A 19950-nucleotide genomic window follows, 5' to 3' on the forward strand; every position below is an offset into this window, starting at 1 on the left:
GGCTCATCATGAGGATGCTACTTTATATCAAAAATGTTTCAATGGTTGACACACATGAATGGCTAAACGATCTCCGAATTGAATGATTTTTTTTCCAGAAATGATCTTTAGATGATGAGAAAAAGAATGAACGATTCTGATTATGATGTTTGTATGTTGAAGATGCGTTAATCTCAAGTGGTGGGCAAGTAGATTTGCATAGGAGAGGGACACAAGTATTTTCATTACACTAAGGGTTAAGTAATAAATTGCTATCGAACTTGTCATTCATGAGATTCAAACATCAGATCTCTTATTTACATGTGAACTCTAATGTTGTTCCCTATATGTGAGGCAAGTGACGGGTTGATCGGATGCACACAATCGACACCTAATGGACGCCATTGTTAGGTATTCAAGCGATACTTCACATGTCATAATATAAGTGGAAGAAATGATATATTTTTTCCGTTTTACTCCACTTATTTTATGACTCGTGTTATACCCGCTTGAATACCGAACACTTTGTAAAAATTTCTCCAAGTAGGAAGGAGACTTCACATATAAAACAGAGTCTTCCAGAGACAAATTACATTGGTAATAGATGGGGATACATTAATCAAATGAGCTACTAGATGACCAGTGATTTATTGGATAAGTATGATTTGCCATGTCAACAGTGCCACATGTGCAACAGTAGCTTCTGTCTTAAGCCAATGTATTTGAGCTGTTAGTATAAATATTATTTTCCCTCCTTGTATTGTCGGTTAAGTACTCTGTATTCTAAAAAATATAGTTAATGAGAAATATTGAAGTTTTTCCCTCTTCCTTCTCTGTTAAGCGTTCTTCTTCAATTCTTTGAGATCATATTCTGAGATGGTGATTGTTAAAATGGTATCCATAGCTGGTTCGCTGACGCGGTGTTGATGGTTCATTGTTTTCCGCTGCTACGCTTGGATGTGAGGTGATGTTGTTCTTGATTTGTGCATACAAAATTGGAGAATTCTGATTTGATCACAGTACTGGAATTTTTTTTGGGATTTATATACCAATTGAAGGCCGATGCCATGTTATCTTGTTGTTTGAAGATTTTTTATTTTTTTATTTTTCTGAAGGCCGATGCCTAAATTAGTGAATTTTTTGTTGTTGTTGATTCTTGAAGTTCGAAGGCCGATGCCATAGCTAGAATTTCTTTGATTCTTGTTGTTCTGTGATTGCATTCGTATATGGAATTGTATTTTTCTTCTTCTGTGGACTCAGATCTATAAAGTTGTCATTTGGGTTTTTCTTGCCGACTTAAGTTTGTGACTGGGTTTTTCTTGCTGACCTAAGATTGTATTTGGATTGTTTGTGTTTTTGGATCATCAATTGTAGATTTTCCGATATTCTACTTGTGAATCATGTCGAATCCTGTGAAAATTGAAAGTTTATTGGATATACTTACCATTAAACTTACTGATGACAATTTCATCAAGTGGAGTTTTCAATTTTCTTCTGTTTTTCATGGATATGATATTCTTGATCATTTCACTAGGGAGTATGTGTGTCCTCCCAAATTTGTCCTTACTCCTGAATTAGGTATTACCACTGAGATTAATGATGCATATAAACAATGGGTGAAGATTGATATGGCTTTGTTAAGTTTACTAATTGCTACTCTCAGTGATGATGCTATTGAACATGTTGTTGGGTGTAAGAATTCTCATGGAGGCTTGGATTGTATTACAAGATCGCTATATGTCTGTATCTAGTGTTACTATGAACCATTTAAAGGCAGAACTTCATACTATGCAAAAGATTTTTTTTTTGGGGGGGGGGGGGGGGGGGGGGGGAGATACCATTGATAAGTACTTGTTGAAGTTAAAGGCAATCAAGGATCAATTGCAAGCTGCTGGTGAAAAAGTGTCTGATAACGATCTTATAATTGCTGCTTTGTCTGGTTTACCTTTGGATTATGATATGATTCGAACTGTGATTTTGGCAAGAGATTCACCAATTACAATGAAAGAGTTTTGAGCACAGTTAATAGGTGTCGAGAAAAACATTGACGCTCGAATGCAGTCTTTAGTCCACAGTATGGTAGCTATGTATGTTAATGCTTATCCTGCAGCTTATAACTTTGTGCATGTTGGTTCTCAGGTTAATGGTATGAGTACTTCTTCTGATACATCTGGTACTAGTTCATCATCTTAGAATTTTGGTTATGGTTTTCCTGGTTCCGGCTCTAGTTCATCTTCTCAATATCAGTCCAATGGTAATACTTTTCACCCGCATCATAATTCAGGAGGTCATAATGGTGGCAGGTTATTTGGTTCTAATAACTATAGACCACGGGGTAATGCAGGCTATAAACCACGATTTAATAATTCAAGGTTTGGCAATTAATGGCAACCATGGTCTGAGAATTCTACAACTCGGTTTGAACCTGTTCCAGAGTGTCAAATCTATTCCAAAAAAAGTCATACAACAGTTACTTGTTTGTCCAGGAATAATAATGGTCAATCTTCACATGAATGTCAAATTTGTGGAAAACGGGGTCACATTGCTCTCAATTGCAGACATCGGGGTAATTATGCATATCAAGGCAATTAACCTCCACCTTCTTTATCTGCCAACTATGCTCATCAAGGTTTTCATTCTAATGTCTCTCCTCATGAGTTGTAAATGTTCTCCTCTCCATTACCATTTGCTCCACAAGGTTCAATTAATCCATATGTTTCACAAGGGTCAAATTCTCAATTTGTTCCACAAGGTATTAGATCAAGTTCATCAGTTCCTTTTCATGATTTTCTAGCCATGTCTGTACAACATTTTCAGGAATTTACTAATGGAGACTCTTGGATCATTGATACAGGGGCTTCACATCATATGAGTCCTGATGTGACACTTCTTAATAGAGCCACACCTTATGAAGGAACATAGAAGATTATTGTGGGAAATGGTGAAGGTTTGGAAGTTCAACATATTAGACATGGCACTTTACAAACTGCATCTCATGTTTTAAATCTTAAGAATATTTTGCATGTTCCCATGTTAACTGTGAATCTTCTTTTAGTAAAAAAGTTGTGTGCGGACAATCACACTTGGTTTATATGTGATGAAGCTCAGTTTTTTGTGCAAGACAAGGCAACATGGGCAATTCTTCATCACGGAAAAAGTAGCAATGATGAGTTGTTAAAGGTTCACGTGCACATTTTTCCTACTTTACTGAATAAAGGTGCAGTTTCTTCTTCAACTTTTCTGGGACATGTTGTGAAATCCTCTCTTTGGCACCAACAATGTGGTCATCCTTCCAATGATATATTAGCTGCTATGCTCAAGAATTTTAATATTGGTTGTAATTTTGATGTCACAAGTAAAGTTTGTTCACATTTTATTAGTAGGAAAATGAGTAGACTACCTTTTACAGACAGAGTTAATAGAGTTGTGATTCCATTTCATAAGATACATAGTGATGTTTGGGGACCTTCTCCAGTTGTATCTCTTCAAGGTTTTAGGTACTATGTTTCCCTTTTATTGATGAAGCAACCCGGTTTGTATGGATGTTTCCCTTAATGAATAAATCAGGTGTTTTTGAGGCTTTTGTTAAATTATGTGCATACATAGAGAATCAGTTTCATACTAGAATTAAAGTGTTATAGTCTAATGGTGGGGGAGAATTTTTAAGTAATGTTTTTAAGAGTTATTTAGATTCCAATGGGATTATGCATTTTATTTCACGTCCATATACTCCTCGGCAAAATGGATTAGCTAAGCGCAAACATCGACATCTCATTGAGACAACAATCACTTTGTTGTCTGTTGCAAAGTTACCTTATAAATTATGGTATCATGAAGTGGCTCATGCTGCCTCTTTTATTAATAGAATGCCTTGTAAAACTTTAAAGTTGGATTCTCCTTTTGGCAAGCTGTTTGGAACACGGCTTGAGTTATCTAATTTGAAGGTGTTTGGCTGTGCAATTTACCCTTATCTCAGACCATATAATGCCCACAAACTTCAATCTAGATCCACACAATGTGTATTCTTAGGTTATTCATATGGTTATAAAGGTGCTATTTGTTATAGTGTGTTGACATGGCAGATTTTTCTTTCCAGACATGTCATTTATGATGAAGGTACTCTTCCTTATGTGGAATTGTTAGGTAGTTCTACTCAGAGTTCATCTCAGTCTTCTTCGCGTACTATGTTGAGACCCATTATTGTTTAATTGCCTTATATAAATACCACTTCTGAAAATTCAGATTCTAGCAGACAGGGAATTTCTCTTAGTCAGTCTCTTCATTCTATGCCTCATTAACAAGATGCCAATTCTTCCAATAGTGTATAGAATCAAGTCTACATGTCAGCCGTGCACAGGACCCAAGTTCTCATGCTACTCTTTCCAACCCCAACACATTGTTGCCTGTCCTTCCACACAATCAATTAGAGGTTGTCTTACCTCCTAATAATGTTTTTAATCCTTATAGTTCAGAGAATGTCATTCCTTCCCAAGGCATTCAAACCAAATTAAGAACTGGTATTATTACTAGAAGAGATTATTCAGCCGTCACAGCAGTGTTTCAGAAGTTCAGTCATTACATCTTGATGATGATACTCATTTTTCAGGAGGATTTACTTTCATTGCAGATAACCATGATGTTTCAGAACCCTCTACTTTTAAACAAGTCTCTCAAATTCCACAGTGGCAAATGACAATGCAGGAAGAGTTTAATGCTCTTCAAACTCAAGGTATATGGGTTCTTATTCCTCATCCTTGTGATAAAAATGTTATCGGCAGTAAATGGGTGTACAAAGTTAAAAGGAATAGTGATGGGTCAATATCTCGATATAAGGCTAGGCTTGTTGCCCAAGGTTTTAGCCAAGAAAAAGGTCTAGATTATATAGAGATTTTCAGCCCTGTTGTTCGACATATTACTGTCCAATTGATTTTATCTTTAGTAACTATACATAAGTGGGAGCTTCGTCAATTAGACGTAAAGAATGCTTTTCTTCATGGTGAGTTACACGACGAGGTTTATATGAAACAACCTCAAGGTTTTGTTAATTCTCAGTTTGCTACACATGTTTGTAAACTGGTAAAATCGTTATATGGCTTGAAACAAGTTCCTCGAGCCTGGAATGACAAGTTTACTAGTTTTGTGCAAGCCATTGGTTTTGAAGCTTCTCTATCCAATTCAAGTTTGTTTGTAAAGACGTATGGGGTTCATGTAGTTATTTTACTTCTTTATGTTGATGACATCATAATCACTGGTTATAGTACTTCATTGATTCAGTCTGTGATTACTACTCTCAGTGAGGTTTTTGATCTTAAGAATATGGGCATATTAGCTTATTTTCTTGGTCTTCAAGTCATATATAAGCTTAATGGAGATTTGTTCATTAGTCAAGCCAAGTATGTCAAAGATCTTATCCATAAAGCTGGGATTGATGATTGTAAATCATGTTCAACTCCTTGCAAACCACATATCAAATCTTAACTACTGAATGTACCTTGCCTCCTGATCCTACTTATATCGGAGTTTAGTTGTAGCTTTATAGTACTTGACCTTTACTCGTCCAGATATAGCCTTTGCTGTCAATAATGTTTGTCAATATATGAGTGCACCTACTGATGTCCATTTTGGAATGGTGAAAAGAATTATGCGATTTCTCCAAGGCACAATTCATTGTGGTTTGACATATACTTCTAGAAGTCCTATGCAGTTAAAAGCCTACAATGACTCTAATTAGGTTGCATATTTGAATACTCAGTGTTCCATTACTGGTTATTTTGTTTATTTAGGAGATAATCTGATTTCGTGGTAGTTCAAGAAACAGTTTTCTGTTTCTCGCAGTTCCACCAAGGCTGAATATCGTGCTTTGGCTCATACTACTGTGGACATTGCTTGGATCAGGTTAATCCTTAAGGATTTACATGAATATTTGTTTTCTCCTCCAGTGATCTATTGTGATAACCAATATGCAATTGCCTTGAGTTTAAATCTTGTTCAGCATTTGGAGATTGACATCCATTTTATTCGCAAACGAGTTCAAAAGGGTGATTTGCTTGTTGAATATTTGTGCACTAAAAATCAGGTTGCAGATGTATTGACCAAGGGTCTTCATGGTCCTGATTTTTTTGCGCCATTGTTTCAATCTTCAACTGAGTTACCTCAGTTCAGATTGAGGGGGGGTATTGGATAAGTATGATTTGCCATGCCAGCAGTGCCACATGTGCAATAGTAGCTTCTGTCTTAAGCCAATGTATTTGAGCTGTTAGTATAAGTACTATTTCCCCTTCTTGTATTGTCGGTTAAGTACTCTGTATTCTACAAAAAATAGTTAATGAGAAATATTGAAGTTTTTCTCTCTTTCTTCTCTGTTAAGCGTTCTTCTTCAATTCTTTGAGATCATATTTTGAGATGGTGATTGTTAAGATGATTACTATCCATCGATGAATTCCAAAGGACCTTTATGCATAGGACCACGACCCCTTTGGTATTAGGTTTTAGTTTTCATTGAGCATGCAGATACAGTAGAGTGCAAGTACAACTCATAGCCGAAGCCAATAATGCACTCACGTTACTTAGTCAAAATATTTCAAAAGAAATAGAAACTTTGCATCTGCAAAGAACCCTAGGAGGAGACAGCGATGAGGATGATGATGACAACCTACCAGAACACACGAAAATTCAAGTAAATGTGGGCAATTGTGGTGGATTTATGAGGAAGTGAGAGCCACCATTCAATCAAAGAGAAGAAAATGATGGAAAAGTCGATGGCAGATGACCGGCATGTGGGCATTGCCAGACAACCCATCCACATCTCTTACACATTCATAGATAAGCTTGTGCCCTTTTTACATGACAAAGACCCCATCTTTCACTTGTTTTTTGACAAAGACCCTATTTCTTTTTACTTGATTCATTTGTGCTTAGGGTGGGAGCAGGGGAATTTAATTGGTATGAATACGAGAGGCAAGAATACGAGTTGTTTGGTGGGATTAGCACCTCATACACATTCACTATTAGTTGTGTGTGTGTTTTTGTTTGTCGTAAGAGACGAAACAAATCGTAAGAGACGAAACAAACTCATCATATCATATATAACTCATTGTTCTTGTCGTTTTGAAATTTAATTTAATAGTTTATCAAAATTTAATCACGTTTTTGGGTGAAGATGACCAAATTCCAATTGAACAGTAAGAAAATTGTCATAAACAAATTTAGTGGATGGAGAGTTTATATATCGAACCTCTCTCAACCTTGAGAACAAAAGTACCGCACGATTAATATATATTTAATATATTTAATATGAGGTGGATTTATATATTTCTCTTTGCTCATAGAATAATTTTGAGAGAGAGATGGATTGGCACCCCCTTCTATGTTAACAACCCCACCAAATTCGAACTTTTTTTTTTATTTTTTTTATTTTATAAATATCTTCCAAATTGAAATGATACAATTTAAAAACCATATGAACCAAGCGCAAGAAAGAGAAGAAAAACAGACAACCTTTACATTATGGACAAGCGCATGCCTATCAAAGAAAAACTTAAGTAAGAATGAACGATCAGCTCATCGGTAGGGAGCACCAGTAACAAAAGTATGAATCTGATCTCAATAGATCCAATTGCCCAAAGTTAGGCGTCTGATCAGGCATGCTTATCGAGATTTTTCTCTAGTAGGTCCAAAATTTTGACAAGTGAATAAAAATAGTTGAAAAAATAGTATTTGACTTTGTATGATTGATGGACCACATAATTGAATAGAGTATCGGCTTGTTGCTGTAGATTATTACAACTTGAAAATAAAAACAGTGACAAAATTTAATGAAGTCATGAAGAAAAGCTTGTGATCCAAATAATTAATTAAAATTTGAGGACCATATTCTAATAAGGACTGTTTGACGAACTATTTTGAGTAGCACTCGTAAGAAAAAATAGGTAAAAAAAAAAAAAAGGATCTTAACTGTTGTTAGTTGTTAGTTCTTGCTTGTTAGTTAGTTAAGTCATTTTCTTTTGGACCACCTAGAAATTACGAACAGTGCTAGGATCAGTCGCGAATATGTTTGTATGGTTTCATCATGATCGTTGATAATTTTGTTACATTTTATTCGCACATAAACTAATGGATTTATCGATATAAAGATTTGTGTATGTAGTTGCCTTATGTATCCACTATTGCTACATATGAAATTGTTTAATGTTCACTTGTCGATAAAATGTCCAATAAAACTGAGGTAGGGTAAGGTAAATGGCCGAAGGTAACTAGCCAAAGCACTGTGCAACTTACCCTGTCATGGCACTGGGAAGCTAGATTGCATGACAGCTTTTTCTAATTAATTATGTGATGTCATGTGAGCAACCTAATATACAAAGCGCTGTGCGATTTTACCGTAATAACGGGTGTAAATAAGTCTTTCTTTTCTCTTCAATTCTTTTTAGATTATGAATTTTTAAACAATGAGATTCAAAATTTTAAGGTATAAAATGATTATTATTAATTAAAAGCTCGTTTAGATTTATTTTTACAATGATTAAAAATGTTTTTGATGAAAATATTTTTAAAATCAATCATTAATAAAGATGCAAGTAAATCCTGAAAAAGCACTTAAAGCGCTTTTGTAACTCTCTCTAAAAACGTTTTTTATCATTTTAAAAGTATATCTAAACGAATACTAAGATTAAGATGAGAGTATAATGATAGCAGCAGCCATGGAATGGAATGTTTACTCATCACTTGAGACAAAAACATGTGCAATCAAATCTTTTGCTTTATCGCGGAAAACATTGTCCTCTTTTCAGCCTCCCACTTTTACTTTTTCCCCTTTTTGCACATGCCTGAGAGCAACCCACTTCCAATTTCCCACAGCATTTCGCAAAATATAATATTGCAAATTACAATAAACAACCATTTAATTTACAGATTTTGCAAAACCAGATCGACCGTTGAATTTCTAATCTAAAAACAAACAAAAATTAAAAACTAAGGATGATATTTTATATTTTAATTTGGATTATGATTTAAAAAGCGCGCCAAATGAAAACTTCCATGTTTTTTTTGTTTTCCCTCCGCTTTTAGAAGACCAACTTCCTGCAAGGCGCCGAAACTTTGATATAGCTGGTGGGAAAAGCGGCGAGATCTCGGATCGTTTCCCCGATCAAGTCCTTGAAAATGAGCCGTTCGATGTCCAAAACAGCGTCGGACATTTCGATGGAGCAATCTCCCCATCCGTTGATTGCGTCGCCGGCAAGGTCCTTTTTCAACATCCCGCATATGACCTTGAACAAGTCCTCGGAGTCGTCCCTCTCCCGCATTCTTTGAAACTCGGACCAAGTTTCAGGCAAGGAAGTTTGCCACGAGACCGCCTTCCAAGGCGGCAATTGGCGGTTTCGGTCTAGAATTTCGGTGATGGTGTCGAAAATGATCCTTCTCTCGAGTGTTGACTCTTTAGAGGTGTCTTTTCCCTTGAAATGTTGCTTCTTCTCTAGTAATAGGAAAATGTCGGAGTCTTCCGGTAAGTAAGTGGAAGCCCACAGGATCTCCGATACGTAGACGAAATCGCTGTCTTTGGATTCGAACTCAGTGCCCCACATTGCCTCGCCCCAAATGTCTTCCATTTCAACTGTTTCATCAAACCAAAAATTAAATTTAATTAAATTCAACAACCAAACCAAATTAAAATCCCTAATTACTAATAACCATAGCAAATTTGGTGGGTCATTGTCGTCGATTACAGTTAGGGGTATAACAAAACGGGGTCGTTTTCAACCAGTATCACTATCACAGAGTACAACACAACACAGCACAACCACCTACCGACATCCCGTTAAGATGGAAACACCAATCAAATCAATCCACCTGTGATTAAGCATAGGAAAAGGCTGAGGTGGAAGAGGGAGGCAGATTGTCTGCCCTCCTATTTAGTGCCCTTCTCATCCCCTCCTATTTTGTTCCTATTTTGTTCGGTCACGGTTAAGCCACGTCAACATTTTATATTAATTTTTTTATAGAAATAATAAGATAAAAAACAATAGAAATATAAAATATTGGCGTGGCTTAACCGTGATCGCACAAATATAAGGGGATGGAAAAGACACCCACACAAAAGGGCAGACAATCTGCCTCCGTGGAAGAGTTTGGATCCTGGATTTTTTTACGCCGATGTGGCAGGTATTTATTGGAAGGTATTGACTTTAACTGGAAATATTCACTGGGTGCAGAGTGCAGCACAAGAACAGGGTACTAGTAGAGGGATTTGGACTCTCCTGAGCCTAAGAAGAAGATCTTTCTGATCAAGCAGTGTGGACCATTGAATTTTTATCCAACGATTACAAATAAGGAGATCCTTTTAAAATTATATTAATTATAACCGTTAGATGAAAATCCAACGGCCCACATTGCTTGGTCTGAAGGATCATTTTCTTGAACTCAAGAGAGGATACAAATCTCTAGTAGAGTACTGGTTAACCTAGAAGGCTAAAAGCAGAGCCTAGTTAGGTAGAGTACTGCTACACACAAAATACTTGCCATCTCAAGGCCACGTAGGCAACTTGAATGATACTTTCATGCAACTGAAATGTCATATTAGTGATATTTGAATTGAAACAAGCGTGGTCAAGTTGGAATGCATGACATGACAGTGCGTGATTGAGTTTTCACGCAACTAGAATACCATACTAGTGGTATTTCAAGCAAATCATCCATTCCTCTGAAACACATGGCACGGCAGTGCAAAATCAAACTTCCATGCAGCTAAATGACAAATTAGCAGCATCGCAAGCCAATCATGCATCGCCTTACAGATAAGTTTAAAACAAGTTGTTTTGTTCCACCGGAGTTAAGCAGTCAAGTTAAAACGTAAGAAAACAATTGGTTTAGACAACATGACGTACCAAATGCAGGTAAGTGGGCAATCAAGTAACCGATATGAAGATATGAAGAGAGGATGAGAGAGAATCCTATTCTTATATTATTTACCTTTGAAATCAATGCTGCGTTTCATGACTGGCGAAGGCGAAGATTCCTCTTTGTAAAACGACGAGTCGAGAACCGAGACAGGACTCGGTTGCAACTCAGCTATGCTGTGAAGCAGCTTATCACACCTCTCCAACAAACTCCTCCCTTCTTTGTACTCTTCCGCCTTCCACCTCTGCAAAATTAATTAACCAAAACCGTTAATCATATTTTACTTAATTAAACATGAACTAATTACGTTAATTAAGATTTTGATGATGATTAATGTACCTCTGTCTCGGCTTGTGACGAGGTGCTGTTGCTAACGCTGCTCTCTGACATGGTGGTGGACGATTCGTCCTCCGCCCGATGGAGGGCCTTTTCCTCACTTGGAGCAATCTCAACCGTTGGTTTCTTGATGTACCTGGGAGATCGATTCGTGGGCGTTTGATCTGGTATTCTCGAACTGACTTTAGGCGAATGCACCGGAGATACTCTCCTCTGCTCCACCGAATCATTCCCCTTCCGCTGCGTTTCGATCGATAACGGTCCTCCTCTCCGACTCGGACTCCTCACGCCGCCCTCTCGCGCGGCAGGACTCCTCCCTCTAGTCTGGCTCCGTGCATTCTCCGGCCGGTCGGGCCTAGGACTCACCGCAGGTGATACCTCGCCGTTTCGGCGAACTCCGGCTCTCGACCTAAATCCCGAACTTGGCGGCGGCGAGTCGTTTCCGAATCTGGCTGCACGGTGAACCGAGCTCGGCGATATGGACGGCTTCATCACTACGATCGGCGACTGGAAGCTCCGATCGTAGAAGAAGTTTCTGGAATTAATCTGATTGGCAGCTTTCCTGGAGCGCAGGAGGCCTTTGAGCTGCAGAGCTTCGAAGATTTCCTTCAACGTCTCCATATCTTTCGACCGCTCGTCGATTCCTCGCATCATCAACTGCTTCTCAATCTCGTTGTAAACGGAGGCTCTCTGCTTCGGCTCGGGGAAGAAGTCCGCCGAGTTGAAGAAGCACTTTCTCTGCGCCATTCCTTTGCTCTGAGCCTTCGCATTGTTCTTCGGATCCGGCTGCCTCGGATAGGAGCCCCGATTGGAGCTCCGGTCGTCTTTGCCTACATTGCCGGAGAAATTATGGCTCTGCACATTCTGTGGCGGCGGTTGCTTCTGCTGGTAATTGTTGCCGTCGACGAACCGGTACTGTTTCAGGTCTCGGTTCACTCTGGATTCGGACGAAGATCTCCGGAGCTTAATCGGTTCTGGATCCGACATCTGCAACGGTTCGAGTCCCATTAGCCTAGCGATAACGCTCGGTGATCGGTGTTGCTTGTCACTATCGCTTCCTCCGTCGGCGGAGCTCCGACCGGCGGTTAGTATGGCGGCGTTTGTTCGGATCTCCCTCGGGTATAGGCTTCCCTTGGCGTCGACGGTGGCTCTGCTATCCAGTGAGAGCCTCGGTGCTTCTCTGGAGAACTTCCACGAGGACCTCGTGCCTTCTTTGAATTCGAAAACTGGAAGCGGAAGAGGAGATTTCGGATGAGGTTCCGGTGACGGAGGAGCGCGAGTTTCTGGCGATGGAGATCGGAGATCTTTCGTCGGAGATGGAGATTGCTTCGATCGGTCCGGAGACGGTGCCGTCTTGTTCTGCGGTTGTTTTTCCAATTCTTTGGATATCTCCGGCGACATGGCCGACTCCGACTCTGGCGACGATACCACCGTCTGAGAGAGTCTCAATAAATGAGTTTCAATAAATGATAAATTAAATGCAGTCAAACAGAAAGTACAAGAAGTGAAGATTGAAACTCTGGACATTTTCCTGGGAACCAAACAGATAATAAATGGAAAACTCACCGCCGAGGGAGGGAGGCGTTTGGTGGAGTTGAGGCGTTTTCCGTTGAGAAGCTGGTGGCGATCGAAGATCTGGAGGAAGCCAGCCATGCACCCCATCTGCTTCTCCAGGTTCTGTTCTTGCACCATTCTTCCAGTCTTCATTTTTTTTTCTCGGAAAATATCTCACTTTCCCTCTCTCCAAACACTATTTATGTTAATTTCGTCGCTCTCCCTCACTCACTCACTTTATTAGCTTAGATTTCTCCATAACTCTCTCTCTCACACTGGCTACTACGCCTTTTATCTGTGTCTCCCGCTTTTCTGGTTCTTTTTAAAGGGGTTGGCGGAGTTAATGGAAAGGCCAGGAGTGATATAATAAGGGTACGTTTGGTATTTTACTTCCTCTCTTTTTTTTTTTTTTTTTTTTTTTTTTATGTTTTGTAAACTGAAAATATTAACCAAGACAAGAGATGCTAAAGATAACAACGAAAGCCCCCCCATAAGGCAAACAACCAAAAAAAAGACAGGACGTACAAGGGGATAGAAGAGACTTGACACTGCAAGCAAAGCTCTAAGCGTCCCCCCTTGCACAACCAACACAAAATTAAGGTGGACAAGGTAATCCATCGTTGTTCAGTACATGCACAATTGAAGATGAGGGTCGATCAACCAAGAAAAGTCACACATCTCCACACATCTTTGCGACGCCAAGAGGTTAGCCACCATATTGGCTGGTCTTGGGATCCAAGACCAGCGACAGACCTGAAAGGCTTCCCCGAGTTTCTTACACCTTGCTAAAATTGGAAAAGCCTCCCATCTGCCATTGGATATGTTTCCCCACAGGCAAGAAATGAATTTCTTCGAATCAGATTCGACAACTACATGGTTCAGACCCAACGATAAACCCAACTCACATCCACGCTCCAATGCCAACGTTTCTGCAACCTCAACACAAAGCGCACTAAGCCTGGATCTTCGAGCAGCAATGAAACTGCCAGAAGAATCATGGACCACTACCCTTGCAAAACCCACAATTGTCGCAGCAGCCCAATTTGCGTCAACGTTAATTTTTACAAAGGGAAGATGATAAGCTCATATTTATATAAATTTTACATCAAATTCACTTTTCTTTTCTTAGTTAGTTCCTTATATTTTTGAGCTATTTACTTTGTTTTTGCGTTTTGTAGGATATGTCAAGCAAAGAAAAGAAAATTAGCACAAGTGGAATTTTAAGTAACAAATTCGTCAAAACTGCCTGTGCAGGTCAGCTGACTTTGGAAGCAAGTTTCGGACAGCTCAGAATGAATTAGAGAATGAGCCTTATATTCTTGGAAAGCTACGGATGTCTATTTTTTGGAGCATTTCGCGGATTGTTAAGATCATTTTTCTAGAAGAAGTTATGGCCGCTTGAACATTGAAAGGTTCCCAAGAGGCTGAGCAGTTTGTAACTGACAATAAAACATTGAAAGCAATAACTCCAATAAATCTAGTAGCCAAATCTGATGCAATCAAGAACAAACCAGCTGACACCTATTCAAATATAAGAGGAAATGGAATTAAAGATGAGGATTAAGAGGGAGTAATTGGCATAAAGGCTGCCCAAGGAGTTACAATTGTTTTACATATCCTCTCACTTATTGTCATCACTAAATGGCTATTAGTGGGTGAGTTAAGGAGAAGAAAATGATGAAGCAAGAATTGGTTTAAAAGTAGCATTGGGGAAGGAAGGAAAGGGGGGAGAACTTTAGTCGATTTCTTTCGGTTCTATTTTCTCAAACTTATGTCTATCTTTTATTTTAACTTAAGGATTGTGTAACTAAATTTTTAGTAGTTAGGGGCTGTTTGAAGCCCTGAATATGATTGCAAGTTTGTTATGACATTTCGTTTGAATTACTTTTATGAATGGATGAAAATTGGTTCACTACTTGTCTCATTGATGAATTCTTTATGTGTTTTCTATGGATGCATACTTAGTAAGTATATCTAGGATTCTAATGCTATGAATATGTGTGTGCCTACCCTTGTCGAATGAGGACCTACACATGTTCTAGAGTAGTACTTGTTAATTGTGATTAACATGTGAACCAATTTCTAGGATTAGTAAGACAACGCTAGTACTTACAATGCCTTGTGATGACTCAAACTCTTTTCGTTCTTAATGATTTCTACTTGTTAAATTTATGAACACACCATTCGAGATTGCATGTTAGGGACTAAGTTAAGTTGAAAACGCCATTCTCTTAACATACTACATAAGAAAGAGTAATAAGTTGAGTTCTAACATTGAGTTAACTTGAGCATCTTCATCCAAAAATGAAAGGAATTTGAATGAAACATAACATGTTTGCATGATTATTTGGTGGTGGATAGCAATTCCCTAACTCGTTTTTCATAATTTGTGAACTACTTAAAAATCTGTCTCTGTCTTGTTTTTGTTCGATTTAATTTAAATATCAAATCAACTCCAAAAATCCCAAAAATTTGTGTGAGTATAGCTCTGTGTGTCTGATATATGCATATAAAATTTCGTAGACTTTAGATAAGTGTAAGTCAGTCTAATAATTATTTTTCGGTGGCTGGTCAGTAGGGACAACAGCCCAGTTTTTGTGACATTCTAAGTAGTTAGATAAAACAATCTTATGCGGGAAAGACCCTTATTTTCATATGCTTCAATTGATAAATCTTTTTGTTAATAAGAAAAATTAATAGGACATTTGTGTGCTACTTTATGGTGTGCTTTTAATCCTATCAGAAGACACGACAGCAGCCAACGAACCTGCCCAGTGCTACCAAGTCCATGTTGCACCATGCTCACAGTGGGAGCTTGCGTCGCCTCTTGGAATGCGCCAACACTTGTTGAGATTGCTGACAGCACATGTATCAGGTTTATATGTTTCTGTTGGAAGAGAAAACAGCATCGAGCTTTCCAAAAATGCTAACAAGATAAGGCAACCATAGACAAAATCCTCTCCATATCAGCCTTCAAATTATCATTGGCCCTAATGATTGCCAGAAGCCAATTCCTACATGCTGTTACCTCATTCCTATTGACCTTATAGTTTAAAGCTCCCCCAAACCAAATAGCGTCCCCACGGCCAAAGGAGAAATAGGTGCTCAATCGATTCCTCATGAGTGTTGCATAGAGGGCAAATGAGTGAAACATCCAATTTCCTTCTACAAAGAGCCTCCATAGTGGGCAGGGGCAATATGCAACGTCTTCCACATGAAATGCCTGATTTTTTTGGGGAGTTTTGAGCTTCCACACTAACTTCCAAAATAACTTCGAGGTGGTTACAGTCGATGAGGAGCTATGGGGGATCCTAGGAATGACCGGACAGTGCGCCCAATGATAACCCGACTTTACAGAATAAATCAAGAGGCCACACAGTAAGGTTAAAAATGGTTTTTTGACAACTAGCGTTTCTACGATTTGGTTGAAAATTTAAAAGCGCTTATAAAATCTAGTGCTTCTTTCAAAAGCATTTTTGAGTACCTTATATGCACTTGAATTTTTAATAAGATTTTTTATGTGTTTCTAAAGACTTGTTTGGTATTGCACTTATTAGAGCTCAAACCACTGTCTTAGCAGATCGTGTTGTGTTATGTCGTATTCATTATATTAACAGATAATGTAATTTCAAATATGTTATTTTAACAAATTCTTAACCGGTTGTCCGATAAACGACTTGAAAGTTGAGTTTGTTATTTCCACTTGATTTATGTTATAATTCTTTGTTTTTATTTAATTTATACAATGCAATGTTCATAAATAAGATGAATGCGTAGTAAAGAAAAATGATGTGGATTAGCATGAAGAAATAAATTCAAATAATTACCATAATGGCTTGTTCGGAAATGCTTTTAAAATAACTGAAAACACTTTCGATGAAAGTGCTACTATAACTAATCCAATAAAAATACAAGTAAATTCTGGAAAAAAAGAAATATTTATGTACTTCTTGCAAAAATCACTTCAAGTGCTATTAAAATCTAAAAACAAATTCACCGAATACATTCTTAATGATTTTGAAAGCACTTTCAAACCAACCCTACATTTTCGTTCGAAATGCTTAATGCGAGTCCTTCTGATAACGAATCGACGGTGGTGCCCTCAAGTCAAGGTAGTCACGGGGCGGGGGTTCTTAAAAGAAATTGGGATTCTTAATTTTTGGAGAGTGGTTGCCTGCACCGAGAGAGCATGGACCTGCAGCCTGGACCCGCACTCGATCCTCCATGGGTGTAGAATGCATTATTTTTGCATGCACCCACTTGCTCGAACAGCGTACCCCCCACCACCTTTGAACGAACCCACGACTCGTTTGACCAATATACGGCGGATGATCTCAGCCGTTGATTTCAGGCGGACTGGTGGGGAGAGTGGGAGCACTGCGGTTAGAGCCGGCTCTAGTGGGACATAAAATAGTAAAATGAAAGAGACAATAACGCGAATCACGAGGGGAGTTGAAGTTTACAGCTGCAAATTTCCTTTAGTAATTCGTAGTTCCCGCGTTTGTAGTACGAGAAATAAATTGTCATGATAAAATTTAATAAATAAAAAGTGAGACTATTGAAGGTTAGTACGAGAAATGAATTGTCATGATAAAATTTAATAAATAAAAAGTAAGAGAAATGAATTGTCATGATAAAATTTAATAAATAAAAAGTGAGACTGTTGAAGGTTAGTACGAGAAATGAATTGTCATGATAAAATTTAATAAATAAAAAATGAGACTGTTGAAGGTAAATATCAAGGAATTTATATGATACATGTTTATTCTCATGTGGTGTCTCAATCTACTAAAATAATGACATATTAAAACACTTATACTTACCACTTAGTATTACGGTTTGGTGGTATTTCTCTTCACTTAAAAGTAAGAAGTCTTAGGTTTGAATCTCGTGGATGACGAATTCAATACTAAGTTAGGCTACCCATTATGTGGCTTCGCCGAACTCCCTCTCATCCCAGTGTAAAAATATCGATATACTCAAAAAAAAATACTTAGACTTGTCAATGTTGTATTACAACGGAAAGGCACATAATTGTGGACAAATTCCGTATAATTAAGTCCTTTCAGACTTAACTGTTTATTTTCAATTGCATTATTTTAGGGTACGTATACGTCTCATGTACAAATACTTATAAGTAAAACTTACTACACATAGCCACATGCCCCAATCAACGGGCTATAACACTGTTTTCTATTTTTTTTTTTTTTATAACGATATTATTTATATTAAAATGAAGAAGGTAGGCGCTTTGCTTCGCAATAAGTTATAAATTACTCTGCTATAACGTTGAGTACGAGTAATAGAAACCATGGAGTACGTATCCTTACGATAGTCCAACCCTTGCGTTTGATCTTAACGAGAGGAGCCACTTGGCAACGGGGTGCCTACTATTTTTGCCCCCGAAAACGGGACGTCGTGCTAAGTCAATGTCACTAGTGGACGAATTTTACCTTGGAAATGTTAGGGCGCCACTTGGGTGATGGCCACGTGGAGGTCGTACGGAGATAGAGGTGAACAATAGTCCACGTAAGGACACACATATAGCGGGCTAGAGCCTATAGTGTTTGGGAGAATCAAGGTTAAGTAGCTAAAGCCCAGCAATCGGGACGACATACGTAAAAGCTTTGGAACTGTTTGCCACGTTTGTACGAGAGGTGGACGATGAGAGACTATTTTTATGTGCTCGGTGAATAAAGCGGAGTATCACATGTTATTATATAAATGGAGAAATATTTAAAAAAGAATTTTCTCTAATTATATAATAATATGTGATGCTCTATTAACTAGTAAGAAATATATATACGTATAAGTTATAATACGATTAATTTATCAGGTAAGTCGAATACAAACTTCATTTATAAGTGAAAAAAAAATATCATTAACCGTAAGAGAAATGTTATTAAGATTCAAAGTGGGACTTTTCATAGACTTTTGGACACCTCATAGTTTAACATCTATTTTCGTGCCTATATTATAAAACAATGTATAAAAAACATAAGGAAACAAAAAATTCCTTTAGAGTTTCACTTTTGAGAGAATCTTCTTAGCATTTCTCTAACCGTAATACTAGTTATTAGTTCGAGGACAATATATTTTATGCTCAAATTTTTTTGTAGTTACACATTTTGATGTTCCCAATTGATCAAGTAGGAGGTTACAAGTGACCACAATCATTTGGTGATGTGCTAAATATGCCACTTTCTATGTTCAGTAGCTTGCATTTTACGTAATAATTAAACACCATATTAATTACCAATAATGTCATGATATGCGTGCCCGTACTTGAACAAAGATCATTTCGGGGTTTCTGCCTTTCCTTTAATATCTCTTCTGGATTTCATCAATTTGATCAATTTTAAGAGGCTTTTATTACAAATAATTTTTGAAATTGACTAAAGTTTTGATAGTTCAAAATCGATCAATTTCATCTTTAAAATTTACTATCACCCATTAATTTAGTCATTTCATTTATACTCTATTGATCAGTTAATGTGTTGACAAAACATGTATGTGGGTTTGATTTTTTTTTTTTTTTTTTTTAACTTTACGTAATATATTAGTGAACTTATAAGACCTGCCTATATGCCTTATCAACACATTAACGTTACAATTGACGAAATATAAACAAAATGATCAAATTAATATGAGGTGGTAAATTTCAAAAATGAAATTGATCGATTTTAAACTTGAAGAACCAAAATGAGAAGTCAAACCAATTCCAAATAACTATTGCGACAGAACCCTTATATTGAAAATTTCATATTTAGGGTTTACGTTAAACTTGCTTAATTATCTGAGCAAAAAGTTAGGTGAAAATTATTAATATAATTGTCCCGGCGTTTTTGCTTAAGGTTGCAGCAAATATGTGCCTAAATACACGCACAATACTATGTATGGTTTGCTAATTTTTTTTTTATGTATCTTGGTCTTGATAAAATTGTGTAGAATCTGTCGAATCCATGGACCTTGCTTAAATTACAAGGCAAATGTAAATGTACCTAATACCGTTGGCTGTTTATTATTATAATTCTCTTTCTGTGTAGAGATTTTGCAAATTGCTGCACTTGCTTTGCAATCTGCAACTTGTTTAAGAAAATGCCGCATGAATTTGTGTATTTTTGTAACATAACCCAACCCAACTCATCAAACTTATCATTTTTAGTTAACTCTAAACACATGCTTATA

General features: G+C 37.6%; 1 protein-coding gene across 1 annotated transcript; it reads right to left on the reverse strand.

Moving 5' to 3' along the window:
• Positions 1-8805: 8805 nt before the first annotated feature.
• LOC125478577 (protein LONGIFOLIA 1-like) lies at positions 8806-13076 on the reverse strand. Its single transcript, XM_048586862.1, has 4 exons — positions 12775-13076; positions 11212-12642; positions 10945-11116; positions 8806-9589 (listed from the first exon to the last, which is right to left on the reverse strand). The coding sequence occupies exons 1-4, from the start codon at positions 12913-12915 to the stop codon at positions 9042-9044; spliced, it is 2292 nt and encodes a 763-aa protein (XP_048442819.1). The 5' UTR covers positions 12916-13076; the 3' UTR covers positions 8806-9041.
• Between the last annotated feature and the right edge of the window lie 6874 nt (positions 13077-19950).

The sequence above is a fragment of a genome, unplaced genomic scaffold (genome assembly GCF_019419815.1).
Source record: "Pyrus x bretschneideri cultivar Hongxiangsu unplaced genomic scaffold, Pyrus_bretschneideri_v1 Contig25, whole genome shotgun sequence".
Lineage (NCBI taxonomy): Eukaryota > Viridiplantae > Streptophyta > Magnoliopsida > Rosales > Rosaceae > Pyrus > Pyrus x bretschneideri.

Coding starts and splice junctions, on each gene's coding strand:
- LOC125478577 (XM_048586862.1), bottom strand. CDS start 12,915: ATGAAGACTGGAAGAATGGTGCAAGAACAGAACCTGGAGAAGCAGATG. Junction 12,643..12,774: donor AACGCCTCCCTCCCTCGGCG/GTGAGTTTTCCA, acceptor AGACTCTCTCAG/ACGGTGGTATCGTCGCCAGA. Junction 11,117..11,211: donor CGTCACAAGCCGAGACAGAG/GTACATTAATCA, acceptor TTAATTTTGCAG/AGGTGGAAGGCGGAAGAGTA.